The 25,146-nt window shown below is 46.4% G+C and overlaps 1 protein-coding gene across 1 annotated transcript in view; it reads left to right on the top strand.

Moving 5' to 3' along the window:
• LOC138947652 (uncharacterized) overlaps nucleotides 1-25,146 on the top strand; it is a 185,347-nt gene that overhangs the window by 92,278 nt on the left and 67,923 nt on the right. The window contains exons 23-27 of the mRNA XM_070319175.1: nucleotides 1,752-1,914; nucleotides 14,253-14,488; nucleotides 15,321-15,842; nucleotides 16,536-16,664; nucleotides 19,176-19,301. Of these exons, the coding sequence (XP_070175276.1) occupies nucleotides 1,752-1,914; nucleotides 14,253-14,488; nucleotides 15,321-15,842; nucleotides 16,536-16,664; nucleotides 19,176-19,301 (1,176 nt within the window). The remainder of the gene's footprint in view (nucleotides 1-1,751; nucleotides 1,915-14,252; nucleotides 14,489-15,320; nucleotides 15,843-16,535; nucleotides 16,665-19,175; nucleotides 19,302-25,146) is intronic.

Raw genomic sequence — 25,146 nt, 5'->3', positions numbered from 1 at the left:
AAGGAAAGCAGAGTTGGAACGACCATCCCTCATTCTAGTCGCTCCAACGTGGAAGAGTCAGCACTGGTTTCCGGATCTCCTCCGCTTAGCAGAAGGTCCTCCCATTCCTCTAAACCTGGAAAAGGGAGAATTACTGCAACCACGCACCGGCATTCAACACGAGAACCCACGGTCCCTGCTCCTTCACGCATGGAGACTGTGAGGAGCTCCCTGCGTCGTTCGGGCGCTTCGAATAGGACACTGGACTTGGTTCAAAAAGCGCACAGGGATTCTACGAGCTCAGTGTACGCTTCACATTGGACAGCTTGGGTTAAATGGTGTGCAGAAAATCAGGTCAATTCTGTCTCCCCGCGTTCTATGCAGGTGGCTAATCACTTGTCATGGTTAGCATCTCAGGGCAGCTCCCCCTCATCTCTTCGAGTTAGGCGATCTGCTATTTCGGTTACGTTAAGGCAGTTAGGTCACAGCATTAACCTCAGTGGTGTTATTGCTAGTGTCCTGAAAGGCGCTTCGATAGGTTTTGCTAGAATCAGAGCCCCAGTTCCTGCATGGGATCTCTTTCTTATTCTAGAATTCTTAAAATCGCAAGATTTTGAACCGTTGCAATTAGCAAGCCTAGTTGATCTTACTCGTAAGACACTTTTGCTTGTTCTTTTGGCCACTGCAAGGAGAGGCAGTGAAATTCATGCTGTCTCAGGCTTATCTAGAGACATAGCTTTTGAAAAGGATGGTTCTATAACTTTATGCTTTAGGCCGGAGTTTATAGCCAAAAACCAGAAGCCTGATCAAATTTCCCCCATAATCAGAATTCTTCCGCTTAGCAGAATTCTGGCACCGGGTCTTATGTCTAACTGCCCAGTTAGAGCTCTTCGCAGTTATCTGTCCCGCACGGCTCCTATCAGAGCTAAATAGCAGAAGCTTCTTTTCTTATCTATGAATACGGCTAGAGACAAAGACATATCTAAGGTAACTCTTGCTAAATGGGTCTCAACGCTGATCAAACAAGCGTATGAGTGGTGGCACAAAAAGAAAGGGGGGGGGAGGCAGTCAGTTCTCCCTCTAACGTCAGCATGGACGCATGAGGCAAGAGCCTGGGCATCCTCTTTAGCTGTGCTAAGATCAGGAAGATTATCTGAAGTCCTTGATTCTGCCCACTGGAGATCGGAGGACGTTTTTATCAACTATTACCTGCGCGACATTTCCAGTGCGCAGCAAGACGGTACCAAGGCTCTACCAGCGATGGTAGCAGCAGGGCAATTGTTGCCTAGCTCATAGGTGAGCACCCCACCACCTTAATTAGCAATCTGCTATATGTGAATTGGGATTAGATATGTAATTTAATCGAAAAGTTTAATAATAAATTTTCATTTGATTAATATACTTACCCAATTCACATAGTAAAGTCCCTCCCGCCTACCCCGCTTAAGATCCCCTAAAAATAAGAGGGCGCTTCAAGCGAATGAGTAAAACATTGCGGCGAGAGCATGCATGCGCAGTGCATGTTGGGAGGTAGCCTTGACCTGGCGTTGTCATGTGACCGTCAAGGCCGTTCTATATTTAGGGTTACTTCCCCCCTTACCAGGGTGGAGCGTAGTTCATCGTTCTAGCATTAAACTGAAGTAAATTGCTATATGTGAATTGGGTAAGTATATTAATCAAATGAAAATGTATTATTAAAATGTTCGATTCATGTGTTACAGGGGATAGTGTTTCCTTGTGTCTCCCTTGTGTTCACGATTCATGTGTTGCAGGGGATGACTGTGAGGAGGAGTATGACGCGTGTGAAGAGAGCCCGTGCGACGCTTTCCAGACATGCACAGATCTGACTGCTGTGGACCAGGGCAACAACGAGACAGGGTACACATGCACAGGCTGTCCAGCAGGGTTCCAAACAGATCCCAACGATCCAACACGGTACTATTTCTCCTAATTAGTTTATGTTGAGGTGTAATTAGTTTATGTTGAGGTGTAATTAGTTTATGTTGAGGTCTACATGCTTTACCATGTAAGTCAGTTCCATGAAGTTTAAATGCTTTGCCGTGCAGGCAAGTTTCATGGGAATGGAAATGCTTTCCCATGCAAGTAAGTTCCATGAAGTGTGTATGCTTTGCCAGGATTGTCAGTGTCGAGTTGGGCAAAGGGTCATGAGTGTTCTGTGTGATAAAGGCTGAGCTTCTCATAATGGGCTACCTTAGTGTACATACTGTTCTTGTAAATGTCAGCCTGCTTGTCCATCTGTTACAAAAATCTTTCCTCTGGCAATTTTAAAACGTTTCAGACTTTAGCTAGTCATTGGGAGCAGAAACTGGGTAACATTAATCCTGTTTGTCTAGCCTCTTTCATCAAAATTCACAGGTATCATTACAGGTATTTGTCTACTTCCCCCTTGTGTCTTAATCTTGGATGCTAACTATTGTTGTCATCATGTTCACAAGTATTCATTAAATTACATTTTCTTACGTCAACTCACATATATAGCATTAACTTCAGTTTGGTGCTTTGACATTGAAGTACTGACCCTGGTAAGAGGGGGAGGTAACCGCATGAAAAACTTATTGCCCTTTGACATTGTTCGTTATGGTTACCTCCCCTCGGTCTCCTGCGCAAGTGCGGGAAACCTGACCTGTAATATCATTCTCTCACTTCAATACACGGTGAACAGACGTGTGTGGAGTTCAACCAGCTTTTCTAAGCCACTGGCCTAGGATTATAAGGCCATTGACCCTGACGTACACTTCTAGTCTGCTTCACGTTCTTCTTCTTTTGGGTGAGAACGTTCCTTGTTACAATTTGTCTGTAATTTTTCGCCTTGACATACTTTGCCAAAAATGTGTTGGTTTACACTCAACCTTGAATAGTTTAGTAAACAACAATGGCGGATAGTGAGAAAGTCAAGAGCTCTGCCAAGCAGGTTCCCGCTTCTATAACTCCGCCGGGCAAGAAGGCGAAATCAAGGTCAAAGTCTAAAAGCACGCCAAAACTTGAAACAGTCGTGAGCGTTTACAATCCTGAATCTAAGGAATCTTTTGAGGTCCCTATAGAAAATCCTGCCTCCCCTAGTGTGGAGAGCAAAGCAAAGCTCACCTCCCCAGTTCAAAGCAAGAACATAGACCAAGATATGTTGTTTTCCATGTTCGCGTCTTTCAAAACAGAAATGCAAAGCTTACTTGCCAGTGAGCGTCTCTCAGCGTGCGCGGCTTCTATAGCTCTCCCGCCCGCAGTCGGCGACGCACGTTCGTTGTCGAGTCTGAAGCCCAGCAAGTCTTCTGCCACCATTACGTCGGCGGACGTTCATGCAGAAGAGTCCCGTTTCGGCCTTGGAATTAATTCTTCCTTGTTTCCCACTCACGGTGATGCCACATCGGAGTTCAGCGGAAGCTACCCCTCAGTTACCAGAGGCTCAGGTATTTTGACGACGCCTCCCGGGTACTACGCTTCGGCGTTTCCGGTTGAGGTTCGTCAGCCAGCGACGCCTCCCGGTTCCGCTCCGGCGGTTCCGGTCGAGGTGCGCCAGGCTGCGACGCCTTCCGTGGACAACGCTTCGGCGTTCGCGGTTGGTGTTCGCGCGACGCCTCCCGTGGACAACGCTCCGGCGTTCGCGGTCGAGGTTCGCAATTCTGCGACGCCTCCCGGTTTCCGGTCGAGGTTCGCCAGAACAGTCCCCTGTTTCTTACAGGCAAGAATAGGCGAGATTGGCGAGTGGGGCGAGGAAGTACCGTTTCTTGGGAACATCTCGCCGCGAGTGACGCTAGAATTTTCGCCTCGAACGCTAGGTAGCTTTGGGCTTGCTCGCTTGGCGAGAAAACATGGCAAACACGCAGCTGCCCTTCCGATTGGCTGTCCATGGTTTTTTACCGACCACTGCAGACGACCTTTTTGGAATCAACCAATGGTGTTTAATTCTTGCGTAGCTAGCCATTAAACCGTTTCATAGACAATCTCGCCTCCTAGCTTCGCGAGCGACTAGCCGAAAGAAGATCTCGCCTGAAAGAAACACGCGTCAGACCTCCGCCTTTTCGGCAGGGAGAAGGCTCGTCCTCTAGACGAATACCTACTTCCAGTTTCACAGGTCAACCTCTTCCGGCTTCGGCCGATGTTTTATCTGCTGTGTGGGATACCGGTGCACTTCCGGCAAACGATCACACAGACGGACAAGAAGTCGATGATGATTTTGTTGACTCTTCCTCTTTCATAGAGGACGATCCCAACTTCCGGATTCCAGCTAAACTACAAGCTACTTTAGCTTTGGCTGCAGAGGTCACGTCACGTTACTTTGAGGAAGGGGTATCTGTAGCTACCAGGTTTGCTGTACCACCCCCTGTGGACGACTTCACACCATCGCAGGAAAGCGTGACGGGAGTCGCCTTCCGTTGCTTTTGAAATGGCACGTGTGTTGAACAGTGATCCACTGTACCCACCACTACCATTAGTCACGGCTCACGATCAAGCGCCGGCCGCTGCACAGCCTTGGCTGGCTTCTCCACAGTAGGCCGCACCCTTCGCTCATTTGAGTCAGCGTAAACCACGCTTGCACTCTAAGCCTAGGAATCTGATCAACACTTTCGCTTTGCCCAGAGCACCCTTTCCGGTCACACCGGAACTGTCCACTCTTCGAACGGATGGCTATAAGAAAAGTAGAGCCTCGCTCTGCACTGAGGAGAGCCTCTTAGCCATAGAGGAGACAGGCCGTTTCTTGCTCGAGTTGGCTTCCCTCTCCGAGACCCTTATAAGATCTTTGTCACGTTCAGTGACCGCTTCTCTGGAACCGTTCAAGTTCAGGCCCGACGCTGTTGAAAAAGATGCGGCTGTTCTTTTTTCGCCACTCTGGCCAAAGTGACGGCCAAACAGATGGCCACCTCTGCCAGGCTCTATTCCCCGGCAGTTTTCTGGCGTAGGGAGTCGTTTCTGTCTGGCTCTAGACTCAAGGAAAAAACAACTCTTGACTCGCTTCGAAGTTCACCCTTCATAGAAGGGGCGCTCCTTGGACAGCAGTCCATGGAAGCCCTGAGGAAGGAGTCACAAGAAGCAAAGGACTTACATTTTGCCAAGATGACTGAGAAAGCTTTTAAGAAGCCTCAGAGCAAACATTACGGCCCTGCCGCTCCCCCCGCTTCGGCGACTAACAGTGGACAGACTTCTCAAAGCAATACGGCTTCTAGGGGGCGTCACAGGACGCAACCCTATCAAAGGTCAAAGCCGTCTTTCGGCAAGTCGAGGGGGTCAGGGCGTAAGCCCAACCCCCAATGATACACCCCCGACCCATGCACCCCCACGGCCCCCACCCTTTCGGTGGCGGGCGGCCTTTCCAGTGCCCTTCCAGCTTGGCTGTCCAGGACAGACAACCAATGGATCGTGGGGGTAGTACGGTCGGGGTTCCGACTTCTCTGGCAGGGAGACAAAAGGCCCCTCTAACCAGAAAACCATCCAGTTTCAAATTCCCGGCCAAGCCGGAAGCCAGATCTGCGATTCAAGCAGAGATTCTTTTATTACTTCAGAAGAAGGCAATAGAAGAAGTAAAGAACCATACCTCCCCGGGGTTTTACGGGAGACTGTTTGTCGTCCCAAAAGCATCGGGAGGGTGGCGTCCCGTCTTAGATCTCTCTTCTCTGAACAAATTTCTAAGGCAGATAAAATTCACCACGGAGACCCCAACATCGGTCAGGGAGTCGCTCCGGCCAGGGGACTGGGTGACTTCAATAGATTTGACCAACGCATATTTTCACATTCTGGTTCACAGTTCCCAGAACCGAAAGGGTGGGGGCCGTGGGGGTGCTTGGGTCGGGGGTGCATCATTGGGGGTTGGGCTTACGCCCTGACCCCCTCGACTTGCCGAAAGACGGCTTTGACCTTTGATAGGGTTGCGTCCTGTGACGCCCCCTAGAAGCCGTATTGCTTTGAGAATAGATTTGACCAACGCATATTTTCACATTCTGGTTCACAGTTCAGATCAGAAATGGCTGAGGTTCTTATGGATCTACCAGTTCAAGGCCCTTCCTTTCGGCCTTTCACTTGCGCCTTGGATTTTCACGATGGTCGTGCGCCAGTTCTGCGCACTTATAAGGCAACAGGGCGTAAGTCTAGTCTCCGAACGATTGGTTGATACTCAACCAGAAAGGGGCACTCTGTCACCTCCGTACCCAGCTAGTTCTACAGCATGCGAACGACCTAGGTTTTTCGATCAACCAAAAGAAGTCAGAGCTCAAACCATCTCAAACGTTCACTTATTTGGGCATGAGCTTCGACACGCTAAAGTGGACGGTTCGTCCTTCTCAAAGGAGAATCGACAAACTCCAGGATCTTCTCATTTCCATGTCCGACCTCAATCAAGCCCCAAGTCGGAGTACCGGCGTCTATCCAAAGTCAGATGGATTCGATGTCCACACTTGTTCCGCTTGGAAGGGTCCACAAGCGACCTTTCCAAGCGGCGCTGAAATCAGCTTGGGATCCAACCTCTCAAGGTTGGCAGGTGTGTGTCCCCATCCAAGAGTGGTTCCAGACCACAACACGGCAGTGGCTTCACATTCCGAGGATATCATAGGGTGTTCCTATTGCTCCCCCAGTACCGGAAGAACACCTCTTCACGGAAGCTTCCCTCATGGGATGGGGAGCCCATCTAGACAGTGGACTTCGTCACAAACCCACTGGCATATCAATCTCCTCGAGCTCGAGGCTGTCTTTCAAGGCCTTCTGAGATTTCTGTCTCTCCTCAAAGGCAAGCATGTCATGCTACATACGGACAACACAACAGTTGTCGCCTATATAAACAAGCAGGGTGGCTCACAATCCCCCTCTCTGTCCAACAGGACATGCGAAATACTGACATGGTGCTTTCAACACGGAATGGACGATCTCACACCACGCACTTTTGCCCCTCTGGGCACAAGTCGAGAAGCTCCTCATCGATCTGTTTGCCACACGGTTTTCAAGGAGACTTCCGATTTTTGTCTCCCCCTTTCCAGACCCAGGGGCAATGCCCTGGAAATAAAATGGACCGGACTCGTAGCTTGTGCTTTTCCACCGGTACCACTCCTCAGCAAAGTCCTGAGAAAGGCCAATCTAAAAAGGCCATCCCTCATTCTGGTCGCACCACTGTGGTCAAGCCAGCATTGGTTTCCGGATTTATTGAGACTCTCGAGCGGTCCGCCAATCCCGCTGAATCTCGCAAAAGGAGAGCTTCTTCAGCCAAGAACAGGGATTTTACACGAGAATCCTCAGTCAATGTCCCTTCACGGATGGAGACCTCAGAATTGACCCTAAACCTGGTTCAAAAGGCACATAGAAGCTCTACTACCTCTGTTTACTCTTCTCATTGGACCACATGGACGAAATGGTGCGCGGGAAACGGAGTGAACCCCGTCTTGCCACGGTCCATGCATGTCGCCAATCATCTCTCGTCCCAAGGCCGTTCCCCGTCCTCGTTAAGAGTCAGACGTTCTGCCATTTCGGCAACGTTAAAACAGCTAGGACACTCTATCACCCTAGGCAGTGTAATAGCAGGAGTCATCAAAGGCGCCGCGTTAAGTTCAGCTAAAGCAAAAACACCAATCCCGTCATGGGATCTGTTGCTCGTCTTAGAATTCTTAAGGTCTCAAGACTTCGAGCCGCTACACGAAGCAAGCTTATCCAATCTGACGCGCAAAGCTCTAATGCTGATTTTGCTCGCCTCCGCAAGGCGAGGTAGTGAGATTCACGCCCTTTCTGGTCTTGCTAAAGATATTTTGTTTGAGAAAGACGGATCAATGACACTTCGTTTTCGTCCAGATTTCATAGCGAAAAACCAGAAACCTGGACAACCATCTCCCGTAATCTCAATTCAGCCCCTTACCAAAATCTTGTCACCAGGTGACCCTGATATCGCTAATTGCCCGGTCCGAGTTCTTAGCGCTTACCTGTCTCGCACTGCTCTGATCAGAGCAAGGGAACAAAAACTTCTTTTTATTTCAATAAATACCAAAAGAAGCAAAGACATTGAAGGTTACGCTCGCTCGATGGTCTTCCACTCTCATAAGGCAAGCATACGAGTGGTGGGAGAGAAAAGGGAGGGGGGGGGGGGGAGTCAGTCCTTCCTCTTAGGTCAGCCAGGACTCACGAAGCTTGGGCCTCTTCGCTGGCGGTACTCAAGTCCGGAAGAATTTCCGAAGTGGACTGGGTGGGCGAGTGGTAACGCACTTGCGCTCGGAAGCGAGAGGTTGCGAGTTCGACCCTGGGTCAGGGCGTTAGCAATTTTCTCCCCCCTTTCCTAACCTAGGTGGTGGGTTCAAGTGCTAGTCTTTCGGATGAGACGAAAAACCGAGGTCCCTTCGTGTACACTACATTGGGGTGTGCACGTTAAAGATCCCACGATTGACAAAAGGGTCTTTCCTGGCAAAATTGTATGGGCATAGATAAAAAAAAAATGTCCACCAAAATACCCGTGTGACTTGGAATAATAGGCCGTGAAAAGTAGGATATGCGCCGAAATGGCTGCGATCTGCTGGTCGATGTGAATGCGTGATGTATTGTGTAAAAAATTCCATCTCACACGGCATAAATAGATCCCTGCGCCTTGAGTCCGAGTCTGGAGATACGCGCGCGATATAAGACTTCATATAACAATAAGTCCTCAGCGCAGCGTGTGTGTGCGTGTGTCTCTCTCTCTGTCTTTGTGTCTGTCTGTCTGTCTCTGTCTCTCTCTCTATGTCTGTCTCTCTCTGCCTGTGTCTCTATGTCTGTGTGTGTCTCTCTCTGTCTCTGTGTCTCTCAGTCTGTCTCTGTCTCTCTATCTGTCTCTCTCTGTCTGTCTCTCTCTCTCTCTCTCTCTCTCTCTCTCTCTCTCTCTCTCTCTCTCTCTCTCTCTCAATCTCTCTCTCTGCGATACATAACAAGGAAGCTGTCGGCTGGTCACACATGCCGGGAAAGTAGGGTAGGTGTTTGTTGTGAAGCTGGGGGGTGAAGGGGCAGTAGAGAGGAAAACAGAGGTATGGCTGAGTAGGTCATCTTTCACTACTGTTCTTTGTTTTGATTAGTTTTTTTTCATTGTTGGCTGTTTCTGGGTGCATTTTCATTTTATTGGTTTGGGTTAGTTGTTTATTGTGTTAGCTAACAACCCTTACGGATCTAATCACGACTATAAAACCTTGAAACACTGAAACCTTGATTATGTGTGGTCGTATGTATTCAACAGGATAGAAAAGAGAGTGTTAGTGTGCCGTGATTGTTGCCCACTCCTTTGATTCCCTTTCTGCGAAGTTTACATGTGATCTCGTGCACATACTCTGCACTCATGTATACCCATCTTTATTATTTACTTTCCATAATGTTCATTTATCAATCAGTGGTCGCTCGTTTTGTTTTGTTTTGTTTTTAACAGTTTCTTTTCATATGTTTACTTCTCAAGTTCTTTTTAACAATTTTATGTTACATTTTTAACTGCGATTTTCAAATCAGCCTTCACTGTCGATTTCATCCAGGCTTTCTCACACTCACAGAATGACAGAAAGTGGCATTTGTTTTGGTGGCCACCCTGTATAATGCATGGGAAGTAAGGTCCCGTATGTCGTTTGTAACTTTTGTTTTCTACCATGTTGTAGAGTTGCGACATTTTTTAAAGTACGTGTAAATGAATTTTAGAGAACGATCGAGCTGAAGACGAATTCCTTTGCTTCTAAAGGTTCCCTGTCTGTACAATCGCAGCATCATTGTAACTTATCATGAAAAGGCGAAGGGTAAACAACGGCAGAATTGTATGTTCTGTTTCAAGGAACTGGAAGCTTGTGTTGGATTATAATAATAATAATAATAATAATAATGGACATTTGCTATAGCGCATAATCCTATATATGCTCAATGCGCTTTACAATAACTATAGATGCCGTGTGACATGGAATTTTTTACACAATATTTCACGCATTCACATCGACCAAAGAGAGACAGATCTTACCGCAGTAACAAACGTTTTAGTCATATTGAATTGAGCAATTTTAACTTGATTAGGTATGCGTTCCTTATCACACAAAAACTCCACCATGCCCATTTCAATCTCAACTTTGGTCTGGTCTTAGTGTGTTGCATAAATAATTTTATGTGAGCTTGTGAACATAAACAACACAGAATGACTTTCGGCAATTAGATCGTCTGCTATTCGTAGTAGTTCCATGCATGGTATTAATATGGATAAAGTTTCTAATACGTGTACCGGTGATGTACATGTCTTGCCTACATGCACTGAGAACTGAACCTATGTAATGACTAAGTTAAAACGGACTTTAAAATGTATATTAAGGGGTACTTGAACTCTATTGTCTAAAAGAAAAACACATTTTGATTTTCCAGGTAGGATTAATATTCTGTATGATTACAAACTCGTCGCGATATAACCTTCGTGGTTGAAAACGACGTTAAACACCAAATAAAGAAAGAAAGAAAGAAAGATTACAAACACAATTTTGTGCATTCACATACTAGCACCGGCATCAATTAGCAGCTACTCTCATGACATGTACATCAGGTCGACATCTGTGCTGCTTCATTGAATTTATCACTTTGATCACTATTTCAACAAAATGCTCCTCGGTTCCTCAAACAGCTTCCTACAAAAATTCTGCCTGTCTAATTGTCTCTTACACATGCTTACAATCCTTCTTACCATGAAGATACAATGTACATGTACTTCCTTTTGCAAATCAGTTATTGCACACACAAAAAACACCCACCCACCCACACACACACAGACACACACACAGACACACACACAGACACACACACACACACACACACACACATAAATATATTTTAACAAATCTCAGAAGAAAGTCTCTGCTGACTTTCAAATGTTTCTTTCACAACTTCTGATGTTTTATATATAATAACCCCAATGGAAACAATGTTCACCAACATGATTGCGCCCTGTTGATCTCTGATCAACTTCTTTTCTTGTACCTAATGTTTTCAAAGGGGTTCGTTTTCAGTGAGGAAAGATATTACCGGTCAGGTTTCCCGCACTTGCGCAGGAGACCGAGGGGAGGTCACCATAACGGACTATGTTAAAGGGCATGAAGTTTTTCATGCCGTTACCTCCCCCTCTTACCAGGGTCAGTACTTCAATGTCTAAGCACCAAACTGAAGTTAATGCAATATATGTGAGTTGTGTAAGTACTTCAATGTCTAAGCACCAAACTGAAGTTAATGCAATATATGTGAGTTGTGTAAGTATATTAATCAAATGAAAATTTATTTTTGAAATTTTCGATTCATAACCAGCTGGGGAATAAATAACGCTGTTCCCCATGTAACAAATCAAAGTGGTGAATGGGTTTGAGCTTTCAGGCAAAACGTGGATTGTCAAAGTAAAAGCCTATCAGGCGTGGAACCATCACGGCTTTGGATTCGTGTTTCCGAGGACAACGATTGTAAGCATTCACTCTCAAAGACCCAATCAGTGTTGATAATTACCGCGGCGACTCATGGTCAATTTGCAACTTATCTCCGTAATCGCAAAATGCATAACGAAAAGTCATAAAACACTGAAAAGAAAAGGAATATGACAAAAACTTACAGAACTTGCAAACATGATGGCAGCTCTGCACAGCTCTCTGGAAGAAAAGCGACGAAGAAGTTACCTCAGACAAGTATGATTGTCAGTGTTATCTTGAACTACTGTGACGCGTTTTGAGGCCCGGAATTGAATTCTAAAAACTACGTTATTGTGCGTAGTTTCGCTCATCCAAAATAATGACAAAAACGATGTTTGGTGGCTTGTTGTCAGAGCAGCATTTTTATGTGGTCCTTCGGCCTTGGTCGATAAAGATGAAACCGAAGATGATATGCCCCCCCTCGGACCAACAAAAAAGCTTGTCTATCAACATTGCCACCAAACATCTTATAATGTTGTGGCCAAGCAAACGCCTGCACTGAGATCATCAATTCATGACTACCCTAGATACCACTTTAACTGGAGGTGTATTATTGTTGTAGGTAGGCGCTATCTCTTTAAAACTGTGGTCTATTTATGACTTTCCGGGGCTACGAGTTTGAAAATATAGGGCTGAAAATCATGTACAGAATTCTGTACAGCAAACGCTACCCAAAACCCCAACTATACGGCGTGTATGACCTTGAGAGCTTCAGTCAAGGCTTGAATGTTGCAGTGATAACATCCGGTTTGCTCTCTCAAGACTGACCATATGTTATCTTTAAGAGAGATCAAGGGGAAAAAATAAACGCTCCGGCGAAGATTCGAACTCTCAAACTTGAGTTTTTGTGACTGATGCCCTAACCACTAGGCTACTGCATGCGTCATTTGAAAAAAAGAAGGGAAAACATTGATATGAATTCATTTTATATTATTCTTGAAGCAGCATGATTTATATCTCTATCCGCCCACTGTTCAGAAGTGAATACATGTATAACTATTTCTTTGATGTCTGTTTTCAACTGCACAGAGCTTTGGAGGGATTCAATTACAGTTCTTCTCATTTTTCTTGCATGTTGTAAATAGAGATATCGCAGCTCTCGAGTGGCGCGAATGTCATGTAGCAAGGCGGTGTAAACATGTACTGCGATTCCGTGGAACATGTTTGCAAATAAAGGCAAATTTCAACGGCAATTTTACGTTTTTGCAACGCATGAATGGTAATTCAAGCGTAGAATGATATAAAATTATCATTTGTTCTATCTTTGACGACACTGGTGGAGTGGCCTAGCGGTTAAGACATCTGCCCCGACATTTCGAGGTCTTGAGCTCGAATCCCTGCCAAGGCGTTTATTTTTTCTGCTCGATCCTTCTTGACAAGTATGCTCAGTTCTGAGAGAGCAAACCGGATGTTACCACTGCAACATTTAAGCGTTGACTGAAGCTCTTAAGGTCATACACGCCATATAGGTGGGGTTTCGGTAAATGTGTCTCAAGACACACATTTTGTCGTCCTGGCATCCTGAAAGGCAGAGGCCCCAACCTACAGGTTTGCTTCCATATCAAAAACGCCTCCAGACACGGGAACTTGGGAGCAGAGGCAATAGCTCCGCTTGAACCTCAGAAACCAAATGTGCCTCCAGACACACAGATCCCTTAGACGGCCGAGGCTGTGGCCTCTAAGGTTCTCTTGTACCAAACCGCCTCCTGACTCTGCATCAGATTGCTTGCGCTGGCATCTGCTTACATAGACCCACATTAAGTCACCACCGAGTGGTAGACACAGACGACATTTGGTAGCACTGACTGCCAGCTTCACGGTAATGCGTACCCCCAACGCGGCTCTGCTTGGGTGGGACTGTTCTGAGCAAAACACTATGTGTTACTCCATACCCCCGCCCTCCATGGAACTTCTTGACCCCAACATATTGGGTGGGGAGTTTGCCAAGTCGGTGGAGGCGCGGGCTTTAAAGGTGGTCGTCTGCATTTTTGCTTTTTTTCAATAATCTTATGGTTAGATTTCGATACAAAATTATGTCAAATGATGAATGAACCATGGGGAAAAAAGTTATAGAAAAAAAATATATGTAAAAAAAGATTTTCTTTTTGGGTAGCGTGGCATTTTCCAAATAAGGATATCCTACTATGAGTACTACGCTGGAATACTACAATGAATTTTCAAACGGCTACACTGGCTTCGTCTTTCCTGATCGAAAGGGGGTGAATTGTTGATATTTGTGGATAATAGACTCCGCATTTTAATGGTCATGTATTAAAATGTAGACAAGGACCTTTAAAACCGGTTGTTATTATCAGCGTGGGTTCAACCCCCAAGTTCGGCGCAGGATGTGTGTCCCAGAGTCAACTTTGTGCAGACTCTCCTCGGTGTCCGAACACCCCCGTGTGCACGCATGCGCACGATAAAGATCCCAGGGTCACAGCGAAAGCCTCAGGCCTTGGAAACACGAATACATGCATGCAAAAATATGAAGCCCGGGTGTCCGTTCGGCCAACAGCCAATAAAGTAACCATTTCAGCACTGCGACCCAAGACGACCCAACCCGGTCCCTAGCCCATTTCAGGTCTCCTCTAGCAGCCGGCAGCCAGCTGTCTACATCCCCATCCCCCCCCCCCCCCCCCCCCCCCGCATTTTTATTATTTATTTTCATACAAAGCCGGGTTTTCCCATGTAACATGCCCCTAATGGTTTTGCCGTGAGGGCGTAACACTTACATTTTCTCAGCGTTTGCTGTACAGAATTCTGTACATGATTTTCAGCCCTATCTTTTCAACCTCGTAGCCCCGGAAAGTCATAAATAGACCACAGCTTTAACGACACGTCTCCCTCCTCTTGATGTGTTAGATGCAAAGATGTGGATGAGTGTGGCCAGGCAAACAAATGCTCTCATCAGTGCATCAACGTGCCTGGCTCCTTCGCCTGTGCCTGCAATGACAGCTACCGTCTCAGTCACGATCTAGCGAGCTGTGACGACATCAATGAATGTGCTGAGAAAACGGACAGCTGTCAACAGCAGTGTAACAACACGGAGGGAGGTTTCCAGTGTCATTGCTTCCCTGGCTATAGTTTGTCTGATAAAGGTTGGTACCAGCTTTCCTGCATTACATATTCTTATTACATAGATACACTGACCTGTTTGTCATTTCTTCATCATCCATTTGGCGGCCACAATCGTCGTATCGATTATCATTTCTGCCACATAATTTTTAGATGTCTTCAAAGGGGAGTTCAACTGTCTTACATGTGTCAGTAAATGTGTGTCATTGTGTTATATCAACCAGTAGACCTGCTACGTGGCCACAAAACCAAGTGTTGCCACTTTCTGGTCATAATTATGAGGATAGAAGTACAATGTAGTAAGAGTATTTGGCAGTGAAACCAGTGTGCACTGGCATGCTCTATGCCTATAGTCTAATGGATCAAAGAATAGGGCACCCAAAGCACCGACGATTGTAGGAAACATAATTATGATTCATGTAGTATATATAGTTATAAGCGCTTATGATTGTTTATTAGTTATTAGCTTATGAATATAAGCTTTCTAATAATATCAGCACACAAACGAAGGAGCTTTACTTGATGATGCCTCTAAGGGTCAGATTCTTGATGTTTGATTCAGGTGGGTGTTAGTGTTAGAAAAAAACCGAAAGTGTTTTTCTGGAAATCATCTGTAGGGTTTCTTCACATAACCATCAAAACAAAACAAAGTAAAACAAGAAATAAGGTTGTCAAGAGATACTCATAACCAAATGAAGCAGAGTGCTAATGATAATATCCAAGAAACAAAGGGATGTAAGCTGACTCCGCAACAAGAATAAGCCGTTGAGAGTTATGCGGAATCAATCTGTTAAAAGATAACTTCCATTAAGAGAGTACTGAACGTGTCCCTGATGGGACCCTTTGTGTGATCAGGAACCTGTGAGGTGAACATCAGTGCCATCAGTGCGGCGTGCAACAGTAATGAGTGTGACCAAGGCTGCTCGGCCAGCCAGGGCTCCCAGGCACAGTGCTTCTGCTTCAGTGGTTACACGCTGGACCTGGCTGACAACAACACCTGCCTGGACCGAGACGAGTGCGCGGAAGGTGTCTGCAGCCAGTCTTGCAACAACACTGATGGTAGCTTTGTGTGCACATGCTACGCGGGATACGCCATGGGCAGCGACCAACGCACATGCGTCCCGTGCCCCAAACTGCGCTACGGACCTGAGTGTCGTCATACCTGCTCCTGCAGTGGGCGTGGTCTGAGCTGTCACCCTGTCACCGGCTGTGTGTGTCAGGCTGGCTGGACTGGCAGTCAGTGTCAGGATGACATAGATGAGTGTGAGCAGAACCCCAATGTGTGTGGTGAGGGGAAACTGTGCATGAACAGCAATGGCTCATACTCTTGCCTCTGTTTGGATGGATACACCAAGAACGCTGAAGGTGTTTGTCAAGGTGAGTTTGGGATTACAGATTAAACATTAATGCACCTGTAATTTGATTTTGAGGATGTATGTCAGGAGCGTTCTAAAGCTTCAGCAGAATGTCCTTTGAAAAACAGGCAAGCAGGGTCGCTTATCTGAGAAATTCTATGTTATAGGTTACTGAACAAACCCAAAATGTATATGTTAGCTGTTAATGTCCAAGAATAGTGTTCCATTCCACATTCAAGGAAGTTGTTGCAAGGTATTAAAATTTGCCGACAGAGAATCATGGCAGTGTTTTGAAACTGAGGCAAAACTATGGCGAAAATGATAATTTTGGCTTTTCAAATCAATTCACTCAGTAAATTTTGTGTTCAAATTCAGGTTGAAGAGAATCACTTGACCAAATGGGATACTGTTGTTTAATTTTCGTTGAAATTGTGTGCCTCTGAGACTTTTATGAACAAGTGAAAACTGAGTTTAGGACTTCATTTATCACGCAGTAGTTTTTAATGGATACTGATCTAACTAAAGAGACATGTGGATGAAGATACAAGGATTACTTTCCCCCAAACCCACTTCCTCTCCCCCTACTCTCCCCATGGTGAGAATCAAGGCAGTGAGAGTAGGTGAGGAACTAAGACCTACTTTTATCCCATTTTCAATATTTTTTAGATGACATTAATTCTTTTGTCTTCTTTGTTGTGACCTGTTTTTTATTCAGATGTTGATGAGTGCAACGAGGAGTCGGGACTGAACACATGCGGAGAGCTGGAGCAGTGTCACAACATTCCAGGCTCTGTTTACTGCACGTGCAGACCAGGATATGCACGTGTGAACAGCCAGTGTACAGGTATCCTTAGTGCTTGTTTGGACACTCAGCATTCACCGCAGTTCAGACCGGGCTATGCAAGTGTGAACAGCCAGTGTACAGGTATCCTTAGTTCTTGTTTGGACACTCACCATTCACCGCAGTTCACACCGGGCTATGCAAGTGTGAACAGCCAGTGTACAGGTATCCTTAGTTCTTGTTTGGACACTCACCATTCACCGCAGTTTAGACCGGGCTATGCACGTGTGAACAGCCAGTGTACAGGTATCCTTAGTTCTTGTTTGGACACTCACCATTCACCGCAGTTCAGACCGGGCTATGCAAGTGTGAACAGCCAGTGTACAGGTATCCTTAGTTCTTGTTTGGACACTCACCATTCACCGCAGTTCAGACCGGGCTATGCAAGTGTGAACAGCCAGTGTACAGGTATCCTTAGTTCTTGTTTGGACACTCACCATTCACCGCAGTTCACACCGGGCTATGCAAGTGTGAACAGCCAGTGTACAGGTATCCTTAGTTCTTGTTTGGACACTCACCATTCACCGCAGTTTAGACCGGGCTATGCAAGTGTGAACAGCCAGTGTACAGGTATCCTTAGTTCTTGTTTGGACACTCACCATTCACCGCAGTTCAGACCGGGCTATGCAAGTGTGAACAGCCAGTGTACAGGTATCCTTAGTTCTTGTTTGGACACTCACCATTCACCGCAGTTCAGACCGGGCTATGCAAGTGTGAACAGCCAGTGTACAGGTATCCTTAGTTCTTGTTTGGACACTCACCATTCACCGCAGTTCACACCGGGCTATGCACGTGTGAACAGCCAGTGTACAGGTATCCTTAGTGCTTGTTTGGACACTCAGCATTCACCGCAGTTCAGACCGGGCTATGCAAGTGTGAACAGCCAGTGTACAGGTATCCTTAGTTCTTGTTTGGACACTCACCATTCACCGCAGTTCACACCGGGCTATGCAAGTGTGAACAGCCAGTGTACAGGTATCCTTAGTTCTTGTTTGGACACTAACCATTCACCGCAGTTCAGACCGGGCTATGCAAGTGTGAACAGCCAGTGTACAGGTATCCTTAGTTCTTGTTTGGACACTCACCATTCACCGCAGTTCACACCGGGCTATGCAAGTGTGAACAGCCAGTGTACAGGTATCCTTAGTTCTTGTTTGGACACTCACCATTCACCGCAGTTCACACCTGGGACCACCAAATCGGGCTGGTCTTATTAACAAACTCAGGATATGTGTAGTCTAGCCTCCTAACCAGAAGGGATTTTAGAATGATTTTTGAGTCACTTGAGAAAAAGTGACTCTATGTAATCGGTCAGTGTTAGTCTGTCCGGCCGGCCGGCCGGCCGTCCGTAGACACCACCTTAACGTTGGACTTTTCTCGGAAACTATCAAAGCGATCGGGCTCATATTTTGTTTAGTCGTGACCTCCAATGACCTCTACACTTTAACGATGGTTTCGTTGACCTTTTACCTTTTTCAAGGTCACAGGTCAGCGTCAAAGGAAAAATTAGACATTTTATATCTTTGACAAAGTTCATCGGATGTGATTGAAACTTTGTAGGATTATTCTTTACATCAAAGTATTTACATCTGTAGCCTTTTACGAACGTTATCAGAAAAACAAGGGAGATAACTAGCCTTTTCTGTTCGGCAACACACAACTTAACGTTGGGCTTTTCTCGGAAACTATAAAAGTGACCGGGCTCAAATTTTATGTGAACGTGACTCCCAGTGACCTCTACACTTTGACGTCTGCTTTGGTGACCTTTGACCTTTTTCAAGGTCACAGGTATGCTTCAGGTATGCATTGTGTTGTGAATAGCAATTTCTTCCTGTCCATCTGATGCCTCATATAATATTCAGAACTGCGAAAGTGACTCGATCGAGCGTTTGCTCTTCTTGTTTTGTTTGTGCTGCTTGTCAACACAGTGCTTTGAAAACACAGTGTGAAAGTTGCTTTGAAAACACAGTGTGTATTTTTTAAAGGCACAGTACGTAAGCCTCCCGTAAACCATCACAGATACTGTCAGGCTTTTACACACAGTACAAACACCCTTCCATTTGAACGCTCACCGAACGGGAACATCTTGGCTGCTTTCCGTCAAGTGAGAAATGTTCAAAGAATTTATTTTCGTGGACCGTCTGATCTACAGTACAAACTTTTAAAATCTAAATAATAAATTGACAGCTTGTAACACAAACATTCTTAAATCATAAAAGATTTCTTTTTTCATTAATCAGCTTTGAGACACGACCTTTCGTGACCCTGCTTAAATTAAACAATATTGACATGGCAGGCTAAAATTGATGTTTGGCCAAGAGTTGTTCAAGTCAGGGGAGGGAGAAAAAAGAAAAATCCGCATTGTGATCTCAGCCCCATGACCCGCTGACCCTGCATAATCTAGCTAACTTAGTAACTATGTTTACTTTTCAAAAGGTGTGAGTTGACATTTGTGAGTGACTTTTGGTTTTCAAAAGGTGTGACTTGACGTTTTTGTGTGACTGTTTGGCACAGACATAGACGAGTGTGACAGCAGCCAGAACAACTGTGAGCAACGCTGCGGCAATGTGCCTGGCTCCTACAACTGCTTCTGTCGGTACGGCTTCAGGCTCAACCAGGACAGGGCCACCTGCACCCAAGGTAACACTGGCACACTTTCACTTTGCTTGTCATAGTAGCTTCTGCTATCTGTAGTATTCTCGGATACGGGCAAATATAGACACAAGGCGTGTGTAGTTACAACGTGCTTTATTGAAGACCAGAACGAGGCTAACCTGCCAGAGTGATGTCCCTTGGACTGTACATGTATAAGGTCATGGACACGTCGTCTGCTAAGACTGACGGTACGATATTACCACACCTCCCTTCCAAGTTATTGTTCCAGTAATAATAACTTTAAAACAATCTTAATTATAATAATCTGATGATTGTCCATTTCTGTATCAGTCCAAGTGTTAGCAATACTGTATTTAATAAATCATTTGCACAAGCATGCTTTGGTAAATTAGCACCAATGACGAATTAATACTGCAATGTTAATATCTTTGACTAGAAACTAAGACATACAGTTCTTTGTTTAGTTCAGAAGGGACACAGTCTGTTACTGGATTTCATGAATTTTCCACACCGTTGATGACTTGAGAAATTCCATTTTGAATAATACTGCTGGTTTCAGTCTGTTACTGGATTTCATGAATTTTCCACACTGTTGATGACATGAGAAATTCCATTTTGAATAATACTGCTGGTTAAGTGAAATAGATTCATAAATCTATTTTATGCATACTAGTTTTACTACAAAGTGTCATACAAAGGCAGTTACAAAATTACATTCGTGATGTAATTTAGTGCATGCGTTTGTGGAAATACATTGACACTGACATACAAAGGCAGTTGCAAAATTACATTCTTGATGTAATTTAGTGCGTGCGTTTGTAGAAATACACTGACATGTGTTCTTCCACGAAACTAAATAGAAGAACCGTGACTATGAATTCCTACACAGCACAACAGAAGCCTAAAGCTTTCGAATTCTTCTTCGAAAACGAAATAGAAGAATTTTCTATACATCGCTTCACAGATTAAGCCTGTTAGGCTTAACCACGGGCCTCCCGGATCTGGTACACGGTGCTGACCCTGGGTTTGGTGTGAGTGAAGGCTGTGGTAGTGATGACCGTAGCACTGCAGGGGATGTTGGCTGTGCGTCTGGTGTTGGCTGTTGTGGTGTTTGTGACGCCTTTGGTGTTGATAGCTGGTTGTTGCCATCTGCTGGGGTAGACACCATAGCAGATCTGTTGCGCCGGATGGTGCCCTTCTCCGTACGGATGATGTAGGATCGAGGACTGGTGGCTTTGGCAACCACCTCTCCAGATCGCTTCATGTCGCGGATCCAGACGGAGTCGCCGGGTTGAAGCGATGGCAGATCTTTCGCTGCATGTCTCCTGTCGAAGGTTTGTCGCTGTTTTTCCTTGCTAGCCTTGACAGAGTCATGGTCAGGGGTTTGGGGTTTGAGGGTATTGGGGAGTACCGGGACAAGAGTCTTGAGTTTTCGGCCCATGAGCAGTTCACTGGGAGAAAGGCCATTCTGGAGGGGTGTTGACCTGTACATGAGAAGAGCAAGGTATGGGTCTTTGTTCTTCTTGAGGAGGAGTTTTACTGTCTGCACAGCTCTCTCAGCTTCACCATTGCTCTGTGGATATTTCGGGGAGCTGGTCACGTGGGTGAACCCATATGAAGCTGCGAAGCTTGTGAACTCATTGCTCGAAAACTGGGGTCCGTTGTCAGAGACTACGACATCTGGTATTCCATGGACCGCAAACACACTCTTGATTTGGTTGATTGTCTCTGCACTGGACTCAGATTTCAGCAGTTTTGTCTCCACCCATCTCGAGTAGTAGTCCACGATACTGAGGTAGACTTTACCATGGAGTGTGAGGAAATCCATCCCCACTCTTTCCCAAGGACGTTCCGGGAATGATGATGGGAGGAGGGGCTCCTTTTTCTCTGGTCGGTGGATGGCACACGTGGTACACTTGTTCACCATTTCCTCGCGATGTATGGCCACCAGACTGATGTTCTGGCTAGGGCTCGGCATTTGGTAATCCTCAGGTGACCTTCGTGGAGGCGACCGAGGATGTCGAGCCTGAGGCATCTTGGGATGACAAGACGATCGTCGAAGAGGAGGAGGTCGTCTATGATGGTCAGATGTTCTCTGTTGAGCCAGTACTGCTTGAAGAGAGGGTTCTCAGGCATGTACACTGGCCACCCGATTGTACAATACTCCCGGACTTGATGCAGTTCCTCGTCTGCTTTTTGTGAGTCGCGGATTTCTTGCAGGTGGCCGGTAGGATGCTGACCGTCTGGCTGGCCAAGGCTGCGACGTTCTCGATAAGGTCCAGGTCTGAGTCATCAGGATCAGCGACGGGCGCTCTGGATAGAGCATCAGCTGTAATTTGATCCTTGCCTGAGACGAAGCCTGAAGCGTTGGATGCGGGGTGGCATTTTATGCAGCTCTTTTGTCCCAAAGAGGGGGACAAGCGGCTTGTGGTCGGTCTCCAGGGTGAAGTTCAGTCCCATGACGTAGTCATTGAACCTTTCACATGCCCACGTTGCTGCCAGTGCCTCTTTCTCAATGACCGCATAGTTCTTCTCTGCGTCGCTGAGGGAACGAGAGATAAAACACACAGGTCGGCGTGACCCGTCATGTTGTATCTGAAGGAGGACCGCCCCAATGCCTGTAGCTGAAGCGTCGGCGGCGATGATGGTCTCTCTCCGGGGATCGTAGTGAGCAAGGACTGCCCGTGAGATAAGGAGGTCCTTGACTTTCTGGAAGGCTGTCTGCTGTGGTTGGTCCCACACCCAGACTGCGTCTTTGTGGAGAAGATGGCGCAGAGGAGCGTTGGTCTCAGCCAGGCTGGGTATGAACTTGGCCAGCTGGTTGACCATGCCCATGAAGCGCTGCAGCTCTGTGACAGTGGTCGGAGCTGGGAAGTTTTTCACTGCCTCAATCTTCTTCGGGTCTGCATGTATCCCATTGGCGTCAATGATGTGGCCCAGGAACTTTATGGATGTCTTGGAGAACTCACACTTCTCGTTCAGTGTGAGGCCAGCTTCTTGAAGACGTGTGAGGACAGCTCTGACGCGCTGATCATGGATAGCTTGGTCAGCAGCGTGGATGAGGATGTCATCCATGTGACAGATCACTCCGTCAAGGTCGAGCAGAATCTCTGACATGATCCGCTGGAAAATTTCAGGCGCAGAGCTGATGCCAAAGGGTAGCCTGTTAAAACAGTACCGTCCAAAGGGTGTGATGAATGTAGTCAGTAGCTTGGATTCCTGGCAGAGAGGAATTTGCCAAAATCCACTCTTGGCATCCAGCTTTGTGAAGATCTTACTCTGGCCTAGTTTGGCAAGGCTCTCGTCGACTGTGGACATTGGATGGACCTCACGCTGTACCGCTCTGTTCAGCTGTGTTAGGTCAACACATATCCTCACTGCCCCGCTTGGTTTTGGGACGACGACCATGCCCGAGCACCAGCTTGTTGGCTCTGTCACTGGGGAGATAACGCCTTGTTCCACCATTGAGAGCAGTTCGTGTTTCACTTTGGGCACAAGGGGGTGAGCAATCTTTCTCGGGGTGTAGAGGCAAACTGGTCCTGCATCTTCCCTCAGTGAGATCTGGTAGCTCTTGTTTATGGAGCCCAGGCCCTTGAACAGAGATGGGAATTCTTGCTTGGCTTCTGAATCGCTAACTGCGTCAACGCGTGAAACTATTCCTAGTTCAACGCATGCCCTTTTGCTGAGGAGAGAGCAAGGTTGATTCTTTAGGATATAGAGTTTCTCCTGTATTTGGTGGTCATGGTATTTTAGGGTGACGTCGAGGGTACCAACTGGAGACAGCTTGGTGCCTCCCGGTCCACGCAGTGTTTTCTTTGGCTGCTGGAGTTGCCTACCTTGTAGCCAATCTTCAGTGTCGCTGACTACAGAGACGGAGGCGCCTGTGTCAAGCTTGAAGCGAGTCGATCGGCCGTCGACTTTGATGTCAGCACTCCAGTACTCTTCCCCGCCCTGGTCCACTGATCCAAGGAAATGGCTGGTTTCTTCTTCTTCAGACTCAGAGTCACTGTTGTCGCTTAGCTGGTTGACAGGCCTGCCTTTCTTGGACCTACACACTGTTTCATAGTGTCCACGTTTGGTACAGGCCCGGCAAGTAGCTTTCTTCGCAGGGCAGCTCTCACGAGAGTGTCGTTCCTTGCCGCAGTCAGACCTGTTTACTCTTACGGAATGGGCGGAAGTTTTACGGATTTAAGATCGTCTTTCCACTTGTCCGCGCACTGCTTGAAATCTTCCGCAATTTGGCGCGATTTCGAGAAAAAAATATTTGTGATGTTTTCGGTAAAAAGTTGCGATAGTTTTCTCAGTATTAAGACGTCTTTCGTCAATTTCCGGTTAGAACGGTGTCTTCTTCCGGGACTTTGGTTACACGTGTTGCCTGTTCCTTTTGCAAAATGCCTCCAAAAAGAAAGGAACGACACCGACACGAAACTGACGATGAAGAGCGCGATAGTGCGTGTGGGGCAGAGAAGAAGAGAATCTATTATCAGAAGTGGAAAGAAGATTACTCAAAGAAGTATCCGGACTTGACGGTTTCCAGGAAATTTGGACCAAGCCATTCTTACTGCACGCTGTGTGACAGCCATTTCTCGATCACTTTTTTCTTTCTATTTGCTTTCTCCGAAAACTACATCTCAAATATACAATGACGCTATCATGTAATGTAGAATTAAGTTGATCATTTCTTTGCACACAGCAAATTATGAAAAAAAGAGTGTTTTATTGCTTTAGAGCGAGTTTGTGGCTTCAAAAAAAATCTTCCGCATGAAGTGGAAAATCTTCCTCATTTTCCTTCAAATCTTCCTCATGGGTCAATGTCAGGGTAAACAGGTCTGCGCAGTACCCACACTTATCGTGCTTGTATGTCGACTGGGAGCTGTTACTTCTGTAGCGGTTTTTCTGCTTTGTTTCTGGGTGTGACTTGTGTTGCCTGTGCTTCACGAAGTCCACCCCTGCTTTGCTGTCCCTGATGAGGGGCTGACATTCCTTTCTTGCCTCTGCCTGTCTGCTGTGCTGTATGGCTTCCGCAAGTGTCAGGTTTGCCATGCTCTGCAGTTTCTCTGATAGATCATCATCCGTCACTCCCACCACGATCCTGTCTCGGATAAGTTCTTCCCTAAGAGTGCCGTACTCGCACTCCTCCGCGATCCTGTGTAGCTCCTGGATGAAAGAGTCTACCGTTTCGCCGGTCTTTTGGGTTAGTTTGTTGAACTTGGCCCTCTCCACAACGATGTTTTTTCGGGCCCCAAAGTAGTCATCTAGGGCCCCCTTTACCTCGTCGTATGTAGCAGTGGCTTCGACAATAGGTAGGGTTGTCAATATGTCGTCAGCTACCTCCCCCATTGCATACAAAAAGGTGCTGACCTGCTCATTGTTTGGCTTTGTTGACAGCCCAGACCCTGTTCTGTATCTGTCAAATCGCTGGCGCCATTTTGGCCACGATGCGGGCGTGCCGTCGAACGTTTTCGGCAGTGGAAGTGCTGTGTGGCGCTGACCCCTTTCAGCTGCCGGAGCCTGTCTTCCATCTTCGTTTTGCATGTTTGTGGGTCGATGAGACCCGCTGCCACCATGTAGTATTCTCGGATACAGGCAAATATAGACACAAGGCGTGTGTAGTTACAACGTGCTTTATTGAAGACCAGAACGAGGCTAACCTGCCAGAGTGATGTCCCTTGGACTGTACATGTATAAGGTCATGGACACGTCGTCTGCTAAGACTGACGGTACGATATTAACACACTATCCTCGTTACTTCCCTCTTTGAAAAGACATATAGTGAGCATGTTGAGCAACACAAACCCCCATTAGAATGCAAATCGAGTTCAAAGCATGCCTTTTTTACACACCTGTGTGGAAAAGCATGTAGATGATT

This window comes from Littorina saxatilis, linkage group LG14, assembly GCF_037325665.1.
Source record: "Littorina saxatilis isolate snail1 linkage group LG14, US_GU_Lsax_2.0, whole genome shotgun sequence".
Classification (NCBI taxonomy): Eukaryota; Metazoa; Mollusca; class Gastropoda; order Littorinimorpha; family Littorinidae; genus Littorina; species Littorina saxatilis.
The sequence above is the reverse complement of the archived record's forward strand: the minus strand, read 5'-3'. Positions and strand labels throughout refer to the sequence as shown.